The 14,590-nt window shown below is 43.2% G+C and overlaps 1 protein-coding gene across 1 annotated transcript in view; it reads right to left on the bottom strand.

The window, feature by feature from the left end:
* scml2 (Scm polycomb group protein like 2) overlaps nt 1–14,590 on the bottom strand; it is a 91,720-nt gene that overhangs the window by 48,069 nt on the left and 29,061 nt on the right. Inside the window, exons 4-7 of the mRNA XM_034194718.1 lie at nt 13,646–13,716; nt 13,064–13,298; nt 11,734–11,822; nt 10,852–11,095 (exon numbers count right to left, since the gene is read on the bottom strand). Of these exons, the coding sequence (XP_034050609.1) occupies nt 10,852–11,095; nt 11,734–11,822; nt 13,064–13,298; nt 13,646–13,716 (639 nt within the window). The remainder of the gene's footprint in view (nt 1–10,851; nt 11,096–11,733; nt 11,823–13,063; nt 13,299–13,645; nt 13,717–14,590) is intronic.

Raw genomic sequence — 14,590 nt, forward strand, 5'->3', positions numbered from 1 at the left:
CCCCCCAGTCACCACAGGTCTTACCCCATAAATCTCACAGGGGGAGCTTTATGTGGAGTGAAAACTCAGCATCAAAGCACACCCAGAATGAGGCTTGAAACAGATTGTGGAGAAGAAAAAAAAAATCATGCAATTTCTGATTGCTCAGACTTGCAGCATGGAATCAGACTCAAATCAAATATGTACGTAAATTGGATTTCTAATGGCAGTCAGAACAAGGCCTAAGACTGTGCAGTATTCATCATGCCTTCTTTTACTTTGGTCATCATTGATGCAGTTGAAGGTGTTTTAAACTCTAATTTTATATATACGGTACATATTAATACAGCAGCAAATATTTTCTAAGTTCATGGCTTAAAGCAGGCAAAGAATGAAACAACACTCCCTCAGCACACTGAGCTTTTCTGACCTGCATTTACATTTAGCATATGAGACTTCCATGTTTGTACCATTAGTGCATGCAAGTAAAACTGTTGCTCCTCCCCATGTTCATAAAGAGACAGCTGTACTCACTGCTCACCACATAGCTGTTGCATTTTTATTTTTTTTTTGATGGCAGACAATAATAACATTGCAGTAACATATCCTAAAAGCCTATTTACAGGCTACAGTTGCCACTAACCAAGGAAGTGGTCAGGCTAGAATGCACATGCGTGCTTTTCCACACACACACAGAGCCGCCGTCAGATGGGATAAAAGGCTCCAGCTGCTATTCATTGTGTTCACTGTGGTGTGGCGTTTTGTATACATTTCCAACAGGCTGCATTTGTATGACATCTAAAAAAAGAAAAAAACAAAAAAACAAACTAAACTTCTATCATCTTTACATGGTCAACAGATGAAGTATCTAACTCTGCAGGAGCATGTGCAGCGTGGCTAAAGTTCCCGCTGGCTCTTTCATTAAAAAAGATCAAATCCGGAATTACATATTGACAATGTTTTACTGGCTTCAAATGTGTGGCATATTGAAATCTCATCGTGAAAATATATTAAAATGTCACTGCAAAAATATTAAAAGGTTGGGTGTCTGCGCTTGCATTCTTAGCAAATTTAGTGTGAACTAGTTGCAGAATTACTGAAAGTGGAGCATATCCGCGCACATAGAGATCGCCATTTCTGGGAAAGATGGACACCGATGTTTGTGATCAACCCCACCTTTTTTTTTTTTTGGTGAATTTCATGTATTGTTCCATGAAATGAACCACTAACATGTTATAGAAGCTTATTAGAACAGTTTTCTTGAAGTTGCTATTGTTGAGTGATGTAAATACGACATTTGAATGAGCTGTGATACCGCTGTTTACAGGAAACGTGGATGCCCAGGTCTGTTTATGCAGATCATAAAGGCTTTAGCAAAATTTTGTAAGAGACACAGCTTCTTATTCAGTCAAATAAATTATAAATAAAATAAATAAATATGTTGTAGAAGTTTACTGGTGTTCTGACGAGCCATCCTACTTTGTCGAAACGTCCTACCGTATGCTGAACGTATAGATGCATCTGAATAGTGACTTACAATAGTTACAAATTCAGTCATTTAGTCATCTGCAGTTTCAAATGATGTAGAAACACCAAAACTGGAATGCAGGACTAATCTAAACAGACCTTTATTGGCGACACCAAACACACGGAATCCACAAAGCTAACACCATGCTTACACAAGTATGCCAATTTTAATTTTTTTTTATTTAATTTAACCTTTATTTAACCAGGTTAGTCCCATTGAGATCGAGACCTCTTTTGCAAGGGAGTTTCCAATTCACCTAACCTGCATGTCTTTAAATACAGAGAATATAAATCAAAAAACAAGCCACGGACAAGACGTACCGAATTTTTCGGACTACAAGTCGCACTTTTTTTTTTTTTACATTTTGGCCAGGGGTGTGACCTATACTCCAGAGCGACTTATAAATGAAAAATATACCGGTAGATTCTCAATTAATTTACCGTAATAAAACAATTTTACGTGACAGAGTCGCTGTATGTTTTAAAATAGCCACCGGAAACGGAAATGCAATGCATCATGGGCACTGTAGTATGGCGGCCGCCCTATAGGTCACGTTGGTCACGATAACCAATAAGAGAACAGAACATTGGACGCGTATTCCTCACCTCACCCAGACAATGATTGTGAAACAGCGTGTGAAGCAGACGAACACGGTGCTTGCTGTTATTCCGGGAGGGTTAACAAAACAGCTTCAGCCCTTGGATATTAGTGTGAGCAGAGTGTTTAAGTTGATGCTGAGAGCTGCGTGGGAGTACTGAGTGAGCGACGGCAGAGGATTAGCGTCTGCACTTGGAAGGAGCTGGCGTCGACACCACGGGGAGGTCATGAGCTGCGCATCCCCATATCATCCATTCCCATGAATTTCTTCTGTCCAAAATTGTGCCCTAAAATCAACGTTTTAAATTGCATTTTGCATTGACCTTTTCCACATCGCTGTTAAAACTTTGGCAGCTTATCGCTTCCAGGTCAAATTTATCATGCATGACCCTTGGGTGTACCCATGATTCATTGCACACGGTGATTTAGTGATTTTGTCTATTATGAATACGTCCCTCAACAAAATGAAAACCCATCAAGACAAATTTTATCATTAATGTCTCTGTGTAGCAAATAAGCACAATCACTGTGCATTAATGGGAAAAGTTTATAACTTCTAGCATAGTTAGTGCAATAAAATATGGAGTTGAAATTGTCTCAATATTTGTAAATGCACACAGGGTGATCTACAAATAATCATTGATTTGCAAATGTGTTCAGATATCCACAAATGCAAATTTCATATTTGTAACTTGTACACTCAAAAATATAAACGCAACACTTTTGGTTTTGCTCCCATTTTGTATGAGATGAACTCAAAGATCTAAAACTTTTTCCACATACACAATATCACCATTTCCCTCAAATATTGTTCACAAACCAGTCTAAATCTGTGATACTGAGCACTTCTCCTTTGCTGAGATAATCCATCCCACCTCACGGGTGTGCCTATATCAAGATGCTGATTAGACACCATGATTAGCGCACAGGTGTGCCTTAGACTGTCCACAATAAAAGGCCACTCTGAAAGGTGCAGTTTTATCACACAGCACAATGCCATAGATGTCGCAAGATTTGAGGGAGTGTGCAATTGGCATGCTGACAGCAGGAATGTCAACCAGAGCTTTTGCTCGTGTATTGCATGTTCATTTCTCTACATCGAAGGAGATGTGTTGCACTCCATGAGGCAAATGGTGGTCACACCAGATACTGACTGGTATCCCCCCCCAATAAAACAAAACTGCACCTTTCAGAGTGGCCTTTTATTGTGGGCAGTCTAAGGCACACCTGTGCACTAATCATGGTGTCTAATCAGCATCTTGATATGGCACACCTGCGAGGTGGGATGGATTATCTCAGCAAAGGAGAAGTGCTCACTATCACAGATTTAGACTGGTTTGTGAACAATATTTGAGGGAAATGGTGATATTGCATATGTGGAAAAAGTTTTAGATCTTTGAGTTCATCTCAGACAAAATGGGAGCAAAACCAAAAGTGTTGCGTTTATATTTTTGTTGAGTGTAAATTGGTCTTTGCAAATAATGTTGTATTTGCAAATATAAAACTTAATTTGTTAAAAAAAAATTACATTTGTAAAACTGGAAATTGTATTTGTGAATTGAGTTTCAGCATTTGTGGATCACCAATTACACACATTCATCCCTTTCCTCTGCAACGTCATTTTGAGACATTCTTTTCGCAAACACAGATCCACAAACAAATGCTGACTGATTTACAAATACACACTCATGCACACTGGATATCCACTAGATGGCAGTGTGGTTCCATTCATTGATGTGGCAAGGTGAAACTATATGCTCCCGGATGACTCTTTAATCGTGATCGCTCCTGAGTTTTTAAAAGCGTTCTTTTTTTATGACATCATGCAAGTTTTATAAGTCCGCGGACGCTGATCTGTGCAGATACAAATCAGTTTCCTCGGATCCGCAGAGTTTCGAGAATAAATGCCACTCAAAGCCTGGCTGTTGCGACAGTTGTCGTAAAGCAGGACTGGTTGGTTGTTGCGGTGACACAGTGTGGTTCCTGTGTGATGTTCCTGTGTGTGATGCTTAGCTAAATGTAGCATGTGTACATCGCAAACTTTTAGAACTTTCAAGTTTTTAAAAGAAGAATTTTGCAGCATGTCTGTGTCACGGAGCACGCACAGGCGCAATGCTGTTTAATACGCTTATTTGAACCACTGCGTTAAAGAGTACAACACTAACACCCCCGCCCCCCTCCCCATGATGAAATCCGCGGACACATCATAATTTTAAAAAATAATTGACCTTGCAGACAATATCACCATATAGATACCCATCCATCAGACCCCTCCATTACGGTAATGTGAAATGATTTATTCTGAAATGTCGGTCTTCTCTCATCCGGGAGCATATAGTTTCAGCTTGCCACATCAATGAATGGAACCACACTGCCATCTAGTGGATATCCAGTGTGCATGAGTGTGTATTTGTAAATCAGTCAGCATTTGTTTGTGGATCTGTGTTTGCGAAAAGAATGTCTCAAAATGACGTCGCAGAGGAAAGCAATGAATGCGTGTAATTGGTGATCCACAAATGCTGAAACTCAATTCACAAATACAATTTCCAGTTTTACAAATGTAATTTTTTTTTTTTTTTTTTTTACAAATTAAGTTTTATATTTGCAAATACAACATTATTTGCAAAGACCAATTTACAAGTTACAAATATGAAATTTGCATTTGTGGATATCTGAACACATTTGCAAATCAATGATTATTTGTCGATCACCCTGTGTGCATTTACAAATATTAATGAGACAATTTTAACTCCATAATAAAATAATGTTTATGTTCAGATGTGGAAAGAAGTTGGATTTGACATCCAAGGACTATGAGGAGTCCTTGGCTGCCACCTTATCGTGGTGGGGGAGTTTGCATACCCGGATGATCCTAGGAGCTATGTTGTTGGGGTATTTGTGCTCCATGTAGGGTCTCCCAAGGCAAACAGGTCCTAGGTGACGGGTCAGACTAAGGGCAGCTCAGAACCTCCATGACCAGTGGAAGATCAAGGACCGAGACGTCGCCTGGTATGGCGGAGCCGGGGTCCCACCCTGGAGCCAGGCCTGGGATTGGGGCTCGCTCGCGAGCGCCTGGTGGTCGGGCCTTAGCCCATGGGGCCCAGTCGGGCTCAGCCCGAAGGAGCAACGTGGGCCCGCCCTCCTGTGGGTTCACCACTTGCAGAGGGGGCCATGGGGGTCGGGTGCAGAGAGGATTGGGTGGCGGTTGAGGGCGGGTGGCCCGGCGGCCCGGTCCATGCTCACAGCCCCTGGCTGTTGGGACGTGGAATGTCACCTCGCTGGGGGCAAGGAGCCTGAGCTTGTGCGGGACGTTGAGAGATACCGACTAGAGATAGTCGGGCTCACCTCCACGCACAGCATGGGCTCTGGTACCCAACTCCTGGAGAGGGGCTGGACGCTTCATTTTTCTGGCGTTGCCCACGGGGAGAGGCGGAGAGCTGGGGTTGCATTGCTTATTGCTGCCCAGCTCAGTCGCCATGTGCTGGAGTTCACTCCAGTGAACGAGAGGGTCGTGTCCCTACGCCTTCGGGTTGGGGACAGGTCTCTCACCGTTGTCTCGGCCTACGGGCCGAGCAGCAGTGCAGAGTACCCGACCTTCCTGGAGTCCCTGGGAGGGGTACTAGATAGCGCTCCGACTGGGGACTCCACTGTTCTCCTGGGGGATTTCAACGCCCAGGTGGGCAGCGACAGTGAGACCTGGAGGGGGGTGATCGGGAAGCACGGTCTCCCTGATCTGAACCCGAGTGGTGTTCAATTGTTGGACTTCTGTGCTAGTCACAGTTTGTCCATCACGAACACCATGTTCGAGCACAAGGGTGTCCATAAGTGCATGTGGCACCAGGACACCCTGAGCCGGAGGTCGATGATCGACTTTGTAGTTGTATCATCTGACCTTTGGCCACGTGTCTCGGACACTCGAGTAAAGAGAGGGGCAGAGCTGTTGACCGATCACCACCTGGTGGTGAGTTGGATCCACTGGGAGGGGAGGAAGCCGGTCAGACCTGGCAGGCCCAAACGTATCGTGAGGGTCTGCTGGGAACGACTGGTGGAACCCTCTGTCAGGGAGGTCTTCAACTCCCATCTCCGGGAGAGCTTCTCCCAGATCCCGGGGGAGGTTGGAGACATGGAGTCCGAGTGGACCGTGTTCTCCACCTCCATTGTTGATGCGGCCGCTCGTAGCTGCGGTTGCAAGGTCTCTGGTGCCTGTCGCGGCGGCAATCCCCGAACCCGGTGGTGGACACCGGAAGTAAGGGATGCCGTCAAGCTGAAGGAGTCCTACTTATCTTTGTTGGTAGGTGGGACCCCAGAGGCAGCTGACAGGTACCGGCAGGCCAAGCGTGCCGCAGCCTGTGCGGTCGCAGAGGCAAAAACCTGGGTGTGGGAGGAGTTCGGGGAGGCTATGGAGGAGGACTATCGGTCAGCCTCGAAGAGATTCTGGCAAACCTTCCAACGCCTCAGGAGGCGGAAGCAGCTCTCCACCGGCACTGTTTACGGTGCGGGTGGAGAGCTGTTGACTCTGACTGGGGATGTTGTTGGGTGGTGGAAGGAGTACTTCGAGGATCTCCTCAATCTCATCGTCACGTCTTCCGAAGAGGAGGCAGAGACTGGGGACTCGGAGGAGGACTCATCCATTACCCAGGCAGAAGTCACAGAGGTGGTTGGAAAGCTCCTCGGTGGCAAGGCTCCTGGGGTGGATGAAATCCGTCCTGAGTACCTTAAGTCTGTGGATGTTGTGGGACTGTCTTGGCTGACACGCCTCTGCAACATCGCGTGGCGATCGGGGACAGTGCCTCTGTCTTGGCAGACCGGGGTGGTGGTCCCTCTGTTTAAGAAGGGGGACCGGAGGGTGTGTTCCAACTATAGGGAGATCACACTCCTCAGCCTCCCCGGTAAGGTCTATTCCAGAGTACTGGAGAGGAGAATTCGACTGATGGTCGAACCTCGGATTCAGGATTCAGTGTGGTTTTCGTCCTGGTCGCAGAACACTGGACCAGCTCTACACACTCCTGCTCGAGGGTTCATGGGAGTTCGCCCAACCAGTCCACATGTGTTTTGTGGATCTGGGCGCTCCCTTAGAGATAGGGTGAGGAGCTCGGTCACTCGGGAGGAGCTCGGAGTCGAGCCGCTGCTCCTCCATGTCGAAAGGAGTCAGTTGAGGTGGCTCGGCATCTTTTCCGGATGCCCCCTGGATGCCTCGCTGGAGAGGTGTTCTGGGCACGTCCCATTGGGAGGAGGCCCCGGGGAAGACCCAGGACACGCTGGAAGGATTACATCTCTCAGCTGGCTTGGGAGCACCTTGGGGTTCCCCCAGAGGAGCTGGGGGAGGTGTGTGTGGATCGGGAGGTCTGGGCGGCTTTGCTTGAGCTGCTGCCCCCGCGACCCGACTCCGGATAAAGCAGAGGAAAATGGATGGATGGATGGACTATGAGGAGGTCAAATCAGAGATGGCCACAAGTCCACCCTGTCTAATGTCCAAATGCATTTACCTTTGGTAGCAGATCAAGGTCAAAGTGAAATTATAATATTTTCTAATAACATTATCCAAAATTTTAAGAATTAACAGTCCCCAGAACAGAAGCAAAGTGCAGTACACCTGAGTGCAGCTTACCACTCTCCCTGATGCATCAAAATCGTGCCATGAATCAAATCTAATGACACTGCAAGAAAGGGTGCAATGGATGCTGCACTTTGCTTCTGTTCTAGAGACTGTCAGACCTTGAAAGTGTGGATATGCTTGCTAATGAGCAAATTATGTAATTTGACTTTGACCTTGATCTACTACCAAAATTAAGTGCATTAGAACACAGCAGCCATCTTGGATTTGGCCTCTCATGGTCCTCAGAGGTCAAAAGAAGCATCCCTCCACATCTGATAGTAAACCTTATTGTATGCTAGATGTTCCATACTTCCTCATTAAATGCACCGTTGTGTGTGTGTGTATATATATATATATATATATATATATATATAGTGTGATCTTATCCGCTGTACTATGTGTGTCCTCCATAATAAAAATAAAAAAAAAACTTGATTGTCCAGACACACTGTAATCTGAAATGTCTGTGGAACAAGAATATCTGATTGAAAATATTCACTGGAAACAACTGTGAGCTGCAATTCATTTTGATGGGACCTAGTAATAATCTAGGTTTATCTGGATACAAGACACTGAAGATGGGGTGAGGATCACCAATTTGTGAACAACTGTGTGAAAAAAATTGTCCAACAGTTTAAGAACAATGTTTCTCAAAGTGCATTTGCAAGGAATTTAGGGATGCCATCATCTATAGTCTGTAATATAATCAGAAGATTCAGAGAATCTGGAGAACCTTCTACACGCAAGCGGCAAGGCCGAAAACCAACACTGAATGCCCATGACCTTCGATACCTCATGCGACACTGCATTAAAAACCAACATCATTGTGTAAAGGATCTTACCACGTGGGCTCAGGAACACCAGAAAATCACGGTCAGTTAACACAGTTTGTCGCTACATCTACAATTGCAAGTTAAAACTCTATATTTGCGAAAAGCAAAAGCCATACATCAACAACATCCAGAAACGCCTCTGCTTTCTCTGGGCCCGAGCTCATTTGAAATGGACAGACACAAAGTGGAAAAGTGTGCTGTGGTCTGATGAGTCCACATTTCAAATTGTTTTTGGAAATCATGGACGTCGTGTCCTCCAGACAAAAGAGGAAAAAGACCATCCAGATTGTTACCAGCGCAAACTTCAAAAGCCAGCATCTGTGATGGTATGGGGGGGTGTTAGTGCCCATGGCATGGGCAACTTACACATCTGTGATGGCACCATCAAATTGTATGGCCTTGCCTTACAATATAAAGCGCCTTGGGGCAACTGTTTGTTGTGATTTGGCGCTATATAAAAAAAAATTGATTGATTGATTGATCAATTCTGAAAGGTACATCCAGGTTTTGGAGCAACACATGCTGCCATCCAAGCAACGTCTTTTTCAGGGACGTCCCTGCTTATTTCAGCAAGACAATGCCAAGACACATTCTGCATGTGTTACAACAGCGTGGCTTCGTAGTAAAAGAGTGCGGGTACTAGACTGGCCTGACTGCAGTCCAGACCTGTCGCTCATTTAAAATGTGTGGCGCATTATGAAGCGCAAAATACGACGGACTGTTGAACAACTGAAGTCGTACATCAAGCAACAATGGGAAAGAATTCCACCTACAAAGCTTTAACAATTAGTGTCCTCAGTTCCCAAACACTTATTGAGTGTTGTTAGAAGGAAAGGTGATGTAACACAGTGGTAAACATACCACTGTCCCAGCTTTTTTGAAACGTGTGCAGGCATCCATTTTAAAATGAGCAAATATTTGCACAAAAACAATAAAGTTTATCAGTTTGAACATTGAATATCTTGTCTTTGTGGTGTGATCAATTGAATATAGGTTGAAGAAGATTTGCAAATCATTGTATTCTGTTTTTATTTACATTTTACACAATGTCCCAACTTCATTGGAATTGGGGTTGTAGAAGGGATGGTGACATCAGCAAATATTAATGGTTTACTTCACAACTCAAATAAGGTGTCTATTTATTCAACTCAGCCTACAACTTGTAGTGATGAAGCAGAGGCATGTTTGGTGTTTAGTGCCAAAAATTGTTCTGTGTGATTCGTAACAGCTGTCCACCAACATCAACAACAAACAACACAGAAACCACGTGTCACTGCAGTAAACTTATCTTATGACTGAGACGTCAGCACATTATAACAGGATGAGCAACTAAACTCCATCTGTCACATAACACATGTATTTGAATCGCCAAGAATAATGTTATTTGTGAACATGGACAATACAAACCTCAACAGTTAAGGTACCTTGACACTTCCACAAATTTGATCCCCATACTGCCATGCAATCTGGCATGCCAGAGAGTAAACTCATTGTAAACTGTGCACAGCTGCGTGCAAGAGTGCAAGGAAAATTTTGAAATGTTCAAAATCTCTGGCACAAATTAATTTTGTGAACTAGATGTAAACATTGCACAATCTATTTGAAAACACTGTGTGCCACTGTGAGTCAATGCGTCTCAATGCCGCAGCACATATGAATGAGTATGAGATGTTACATCCACAATAAACATAATATTTTACAAATACATTATCTACCTCATAAGAAGGAATGAAAACACAACTGTTTTACCATTCCATTACAATATAAATACTATAAATAATTACCTTCGCAACAATTCCAAATGCATTCTCCACCTCATGAAGCACACAAGAAAAGCTTCAGCTGTAGAAATTTTTCTGTGATTCCAGGAGCGATGAGAGATGGTTTCATCAGCCAAATTCTGAGAGCAAATGCGTCATCCACTACGAAATAATTATTCTATATAACATGGTGTCCAGCGGCACAAAGCACGGCATCTAGTGGGACAAAGTGGGTCGCATTCGCACGACATATTGTGTGGTAGTGCAGGGGTTAAATTTGTGCAAGTGTCAAGGTACTTTTTCCACTGATGATCTCATTAGCTGGGTTTGTCACATGTAAATTTAGTAGGTAAAATCTTGTTTTAAAAGGGACAGCTATGGTTTCAAAAGTTTACGTACAATTCTAACGTGCTGCTCACACACACACACACACACACACAGTTCTCCAAATGTTTGTCAAGAGTGTTTTTTCCTTCTCAAACTTGGAATTTGAGAAACAAAATGCACATTATGCACAATGTGCAACAACAATGTGAATACAAGGAAAACAGCACTTACAGAAGTTTCCAGGTGGCTGTAAGTTGTGTTTTGTCAGGGCACACCATCCGACAGGGAAGATATCTCTGGAGTCAAAGGGACACCAGTAGTCAAACGCTCCTCGCCAGCCATCAAACATGATGAAGATCTCCTGCCCTCTGACCTCTCCCACTGTGGCGGGGCAAATCAGGTAGGGGTTCTTCCGGTCCACAGCCTCCAGCTTCATACCAGGTTGGAAGTAGTTTTTAGCAGGATTGAGTGGTTCCTAAAGACAAACAAATAAATACTGTACATCATTTTTTTTATTTTTTACTGTTTTACCGGCTTTACAGGAAGATGTGTCCATACAGTGTCACTGTTGTGCTACATACTAACATTATGGTACTGAAAAAGCATTTACATATCAATATACAAAAAGAGTATTACACTTTAAAAGTAAGAATGAAAAAGTTTCCACTACCCCCCAAAAAACAAGTTTTGAAATAAGGCTGCTCTGATTCAATATATGGTGTCTGACATCTCCCCCTTGTGGTGGTTATTGTAATAGATGGTAACAACAAAAACATTATTATTACATAGGCTCCAAGGGACATTCACTGATTCTATTCATTAGATTGTCTTTAAATTGAGCAATTCCATCCTTGCACTGTGTTTATTGGTTTGTTGCATAAATTATCTTTTTTTCCAAGAATGGAGCTCAGAGATTTGTGCATATGTACAATGTGACAGGAGTAGGATATCTGTTTCATTGGGAAATTATAGTGTCTCAAATACTTATTCAGCATTTGCTAATGAAAGCTGCAGAACAGAAGAGATTTCAAACCAATACTATTCAGGAGCTGCAGAACCAAGATATGATATTTACATCAAGATTACCCTTCAATTACTCACTGTTATCATTACCTTCTTAAAAGCAGATGCAGGTGCCATCTCTGCGCCGCTCAACGTCCGAAGCAGGAACATGGGCCATGAAGAAGCATTCATTCTAAACCCTGCCCACGTGGGGAGAGAAATACTGAAGATTTATTTCAATGTCTCAATGTTACCAATTCCCAAGATCTAATGGGAAATGTAACAGCTGAAAAACTATAGACATCTTATTAATATGTCACTGCTGCACAGTTCATATATAAATTAATTACGTTTAATTAGCAGTGAGACAACTCACGAAAATCAGTCGAGTGGTCAGGTACCATTAGTCATCGACTAGTGGAGAACTAATCTTGACAATAAAATAATAAGGTCAAATTTAAGCAATGAAACTTCAAATTTACTTTTTTTGTGATCAAAACTACGTTAAACACATAAAATTAACACAGAAACAATGTTTGCAGTACTAGTAGATGCAAGATATTTATTCAAAGGCGTTAAGTGAAGAGTGCTGGTTGCTAGTGGATGTGGGACTGTGCAGGTTCCTGCTTGATCTCTGTAAAGTAATCTCTGCAAGGGTACCCTGCCACTGTTTCAGATAGCAGTACAGGAAAATCTGATTTTCTGTACCAGAAGAAAATTAGGCGAGTAATCGGAGTTGTGTCAGGAAGGGCATCCGGCATAAAACCTGTGCCAATTCAACATGCAGATCCACCTTGGATTTGCTGTGGCGATCCCGAGTGCAAACAAGGGAGCAGCCGAAGGGACTTACTTTTTATGCAGTATGAACACCATGAATCTCTCAAACCTGGTCCAGCACATGCAACCACAATCATGAGGAAGACTGCTGAAGTGACAGTTTTCCAGAAGACACTTATGGACACTTTGCAGAAGGAGGTTAAGACACAAAAGGTCACTGCTAAAAGCTCTGGCTATTTAGAATTCTAGAGCAAAGAATATTCATGGAAATTATCTCGAGGGGAAAAATACAATCGGAAAAAAGGCACAAGCAAAAAGGACAACTACAGCCTTGAAAGATTGCAAGGCAAAGCAGAGTAAAGAACTTCGGGGACCTTCAAAAGGAGTGGACTGAGGGTGGAGTCAATGCATCAAGAGACACCACGCACAGACATGTCCAGGAAATGGGTTACAAGTGTTGTATTCCTGGTGCCAAGCCACCTCCTGAACCAGAGAATGGCATAAGTGCCTTCCCTGGTCTAAGGAGAAAAAGGACTTTAGATGCACCTGTATAGTTCTGCACCACCTGGGCAAAGGAGAAAAAGTTAAAATAATCCACAAACTCCTAATTAGTAACTTTAATAAAACAAAAATCTCTAAGTGTTTTCTTTTGTGTCTCACTTGCCTAAAGGAGGCTGCAGCATGTCTCCATTTCTCTCACAAGTTCCTATTGGTTGGATATCTGACGAGTCTATCAGCCGCCAGAAGTCATTGGTGTTGTCACTGCCGTCCAGACGCAGGCGTAGACGAGTACCCATCATGCCCATCACTGTTGCAATACACACCGAGTTGGAGTTGCGAGGGTCTCGTGCCTCAAGTTTCATGCCAGCCTTGAAGTCATTTGTGGGAGGGACTCTGGCCTGTAGTACAGTGGCACATTCAGGTGCTGTGTTGTCCATGTCAGATCATGCATCACATTTTCCTCCATTTACACACAGCGATTCCTACCTTCTACAAATTTAATGTATTCTGTGTGCATTTTAGAAGTCTATTTCAGAGTAGCAATACATCAAAGACAGCGCTCATTTGATATTACTCAATTATTCGCTCATCATTCCCCATGTAACATTAAACGTTTTATTCAGTATACCGAGATTTCAAACACTTCAGAAGTCCATAACAATATATGACTCCAAATTATGACGTCTTTTTGGCCTCTTCATGAAGTCACTTACTTCATGAAGTAAAATTGTATCTTAACAGTTACCTGTTTGAAGCATGTAGGTGAGGCTGCACTGGAGGCGGTTTCCCTCAAATATTCTTCCCAGCTGAACGGTTCTAACAAGAGACATAAAACGTCTCATTACTTAAAGGCTGTAGTGACAAATTGCTCAAGAAAACAGATTTTAGTGATTGTAACAACACAAATAGAAGACATATAGTCGTTATGTTTTGAAAAGCCCATAAAATGAAGTATGGATTCACAATATCTTTAAATCAAATCAATTTTATTTATATAGCGCCAAATCACAACAAACAGTTGCCCCAAGGCGCCTTATATTGTAAGGCAAGGCCATACAATAATTACGGAAAAACCACAACGGTCAAAACGACCCCCTGTGAGCAAGCACTTGTCAACAGTGGGAAGGAAAAACTCCCTTTTAACAGGAAGAAACCTCCAGCAGAACCAGGCTCAGGGAGGGGCAGTCTTCTGCTGGGACTGGTTGGGGCTGAGGGAGAGAACCAGGAAAAAGACATGCTGTGGAGGGGAGCAGAGATCAATCACGAATGATTAAATGCAGAGTGGTGCATACAGAGCAAAAAGAGAAAGAAACACTCAGGGCATCATGGGAACCCCCCAGCAGTCTAAGTCTATAGCAGCATAACTAAGGGATGGTTCAGGGTCACCTGATCCAGCCCTAACTATAAGCTTTAGCAAAAAGGAAAGTTTTAAGCCTAATCTTAAAAGTAGAGAGGGTGTCTGTCTCCCTGATCTGAATTGGGAGCTGGTTCCACAGGAGAGGAGCCTGAAAGCTGAAGGCTCTGCCTCCCATTCTACGCTTACAAACCCTAGGAACTACAAGTAAGCATGCAGTCTGAGAGCGAAGCGCTCTATTGGGGTGATATGGTACTATGAGGTCCCTAAGATAAGATGGGACCTGATTATTCAAAACCTTATAAGTAAGAAGAAGAATTTTAAATTCTATTGTAG

The sequence above is a fragment of the Thalassophryne amazonica genome, chromosome 2, assembly GCF_902500255.1.
Source record: "Thalassophryne amazonica chromosome 2, fThaAma1.1, whole genome shotgun sequence".
Classification (NCBI taxonomy): Eukaryota; Metazoa; Chordata; class Actinopteri; order Batrachoidiformes; family Batrachoididae; genus Thalassophryne; species Thalassophryne amazonica.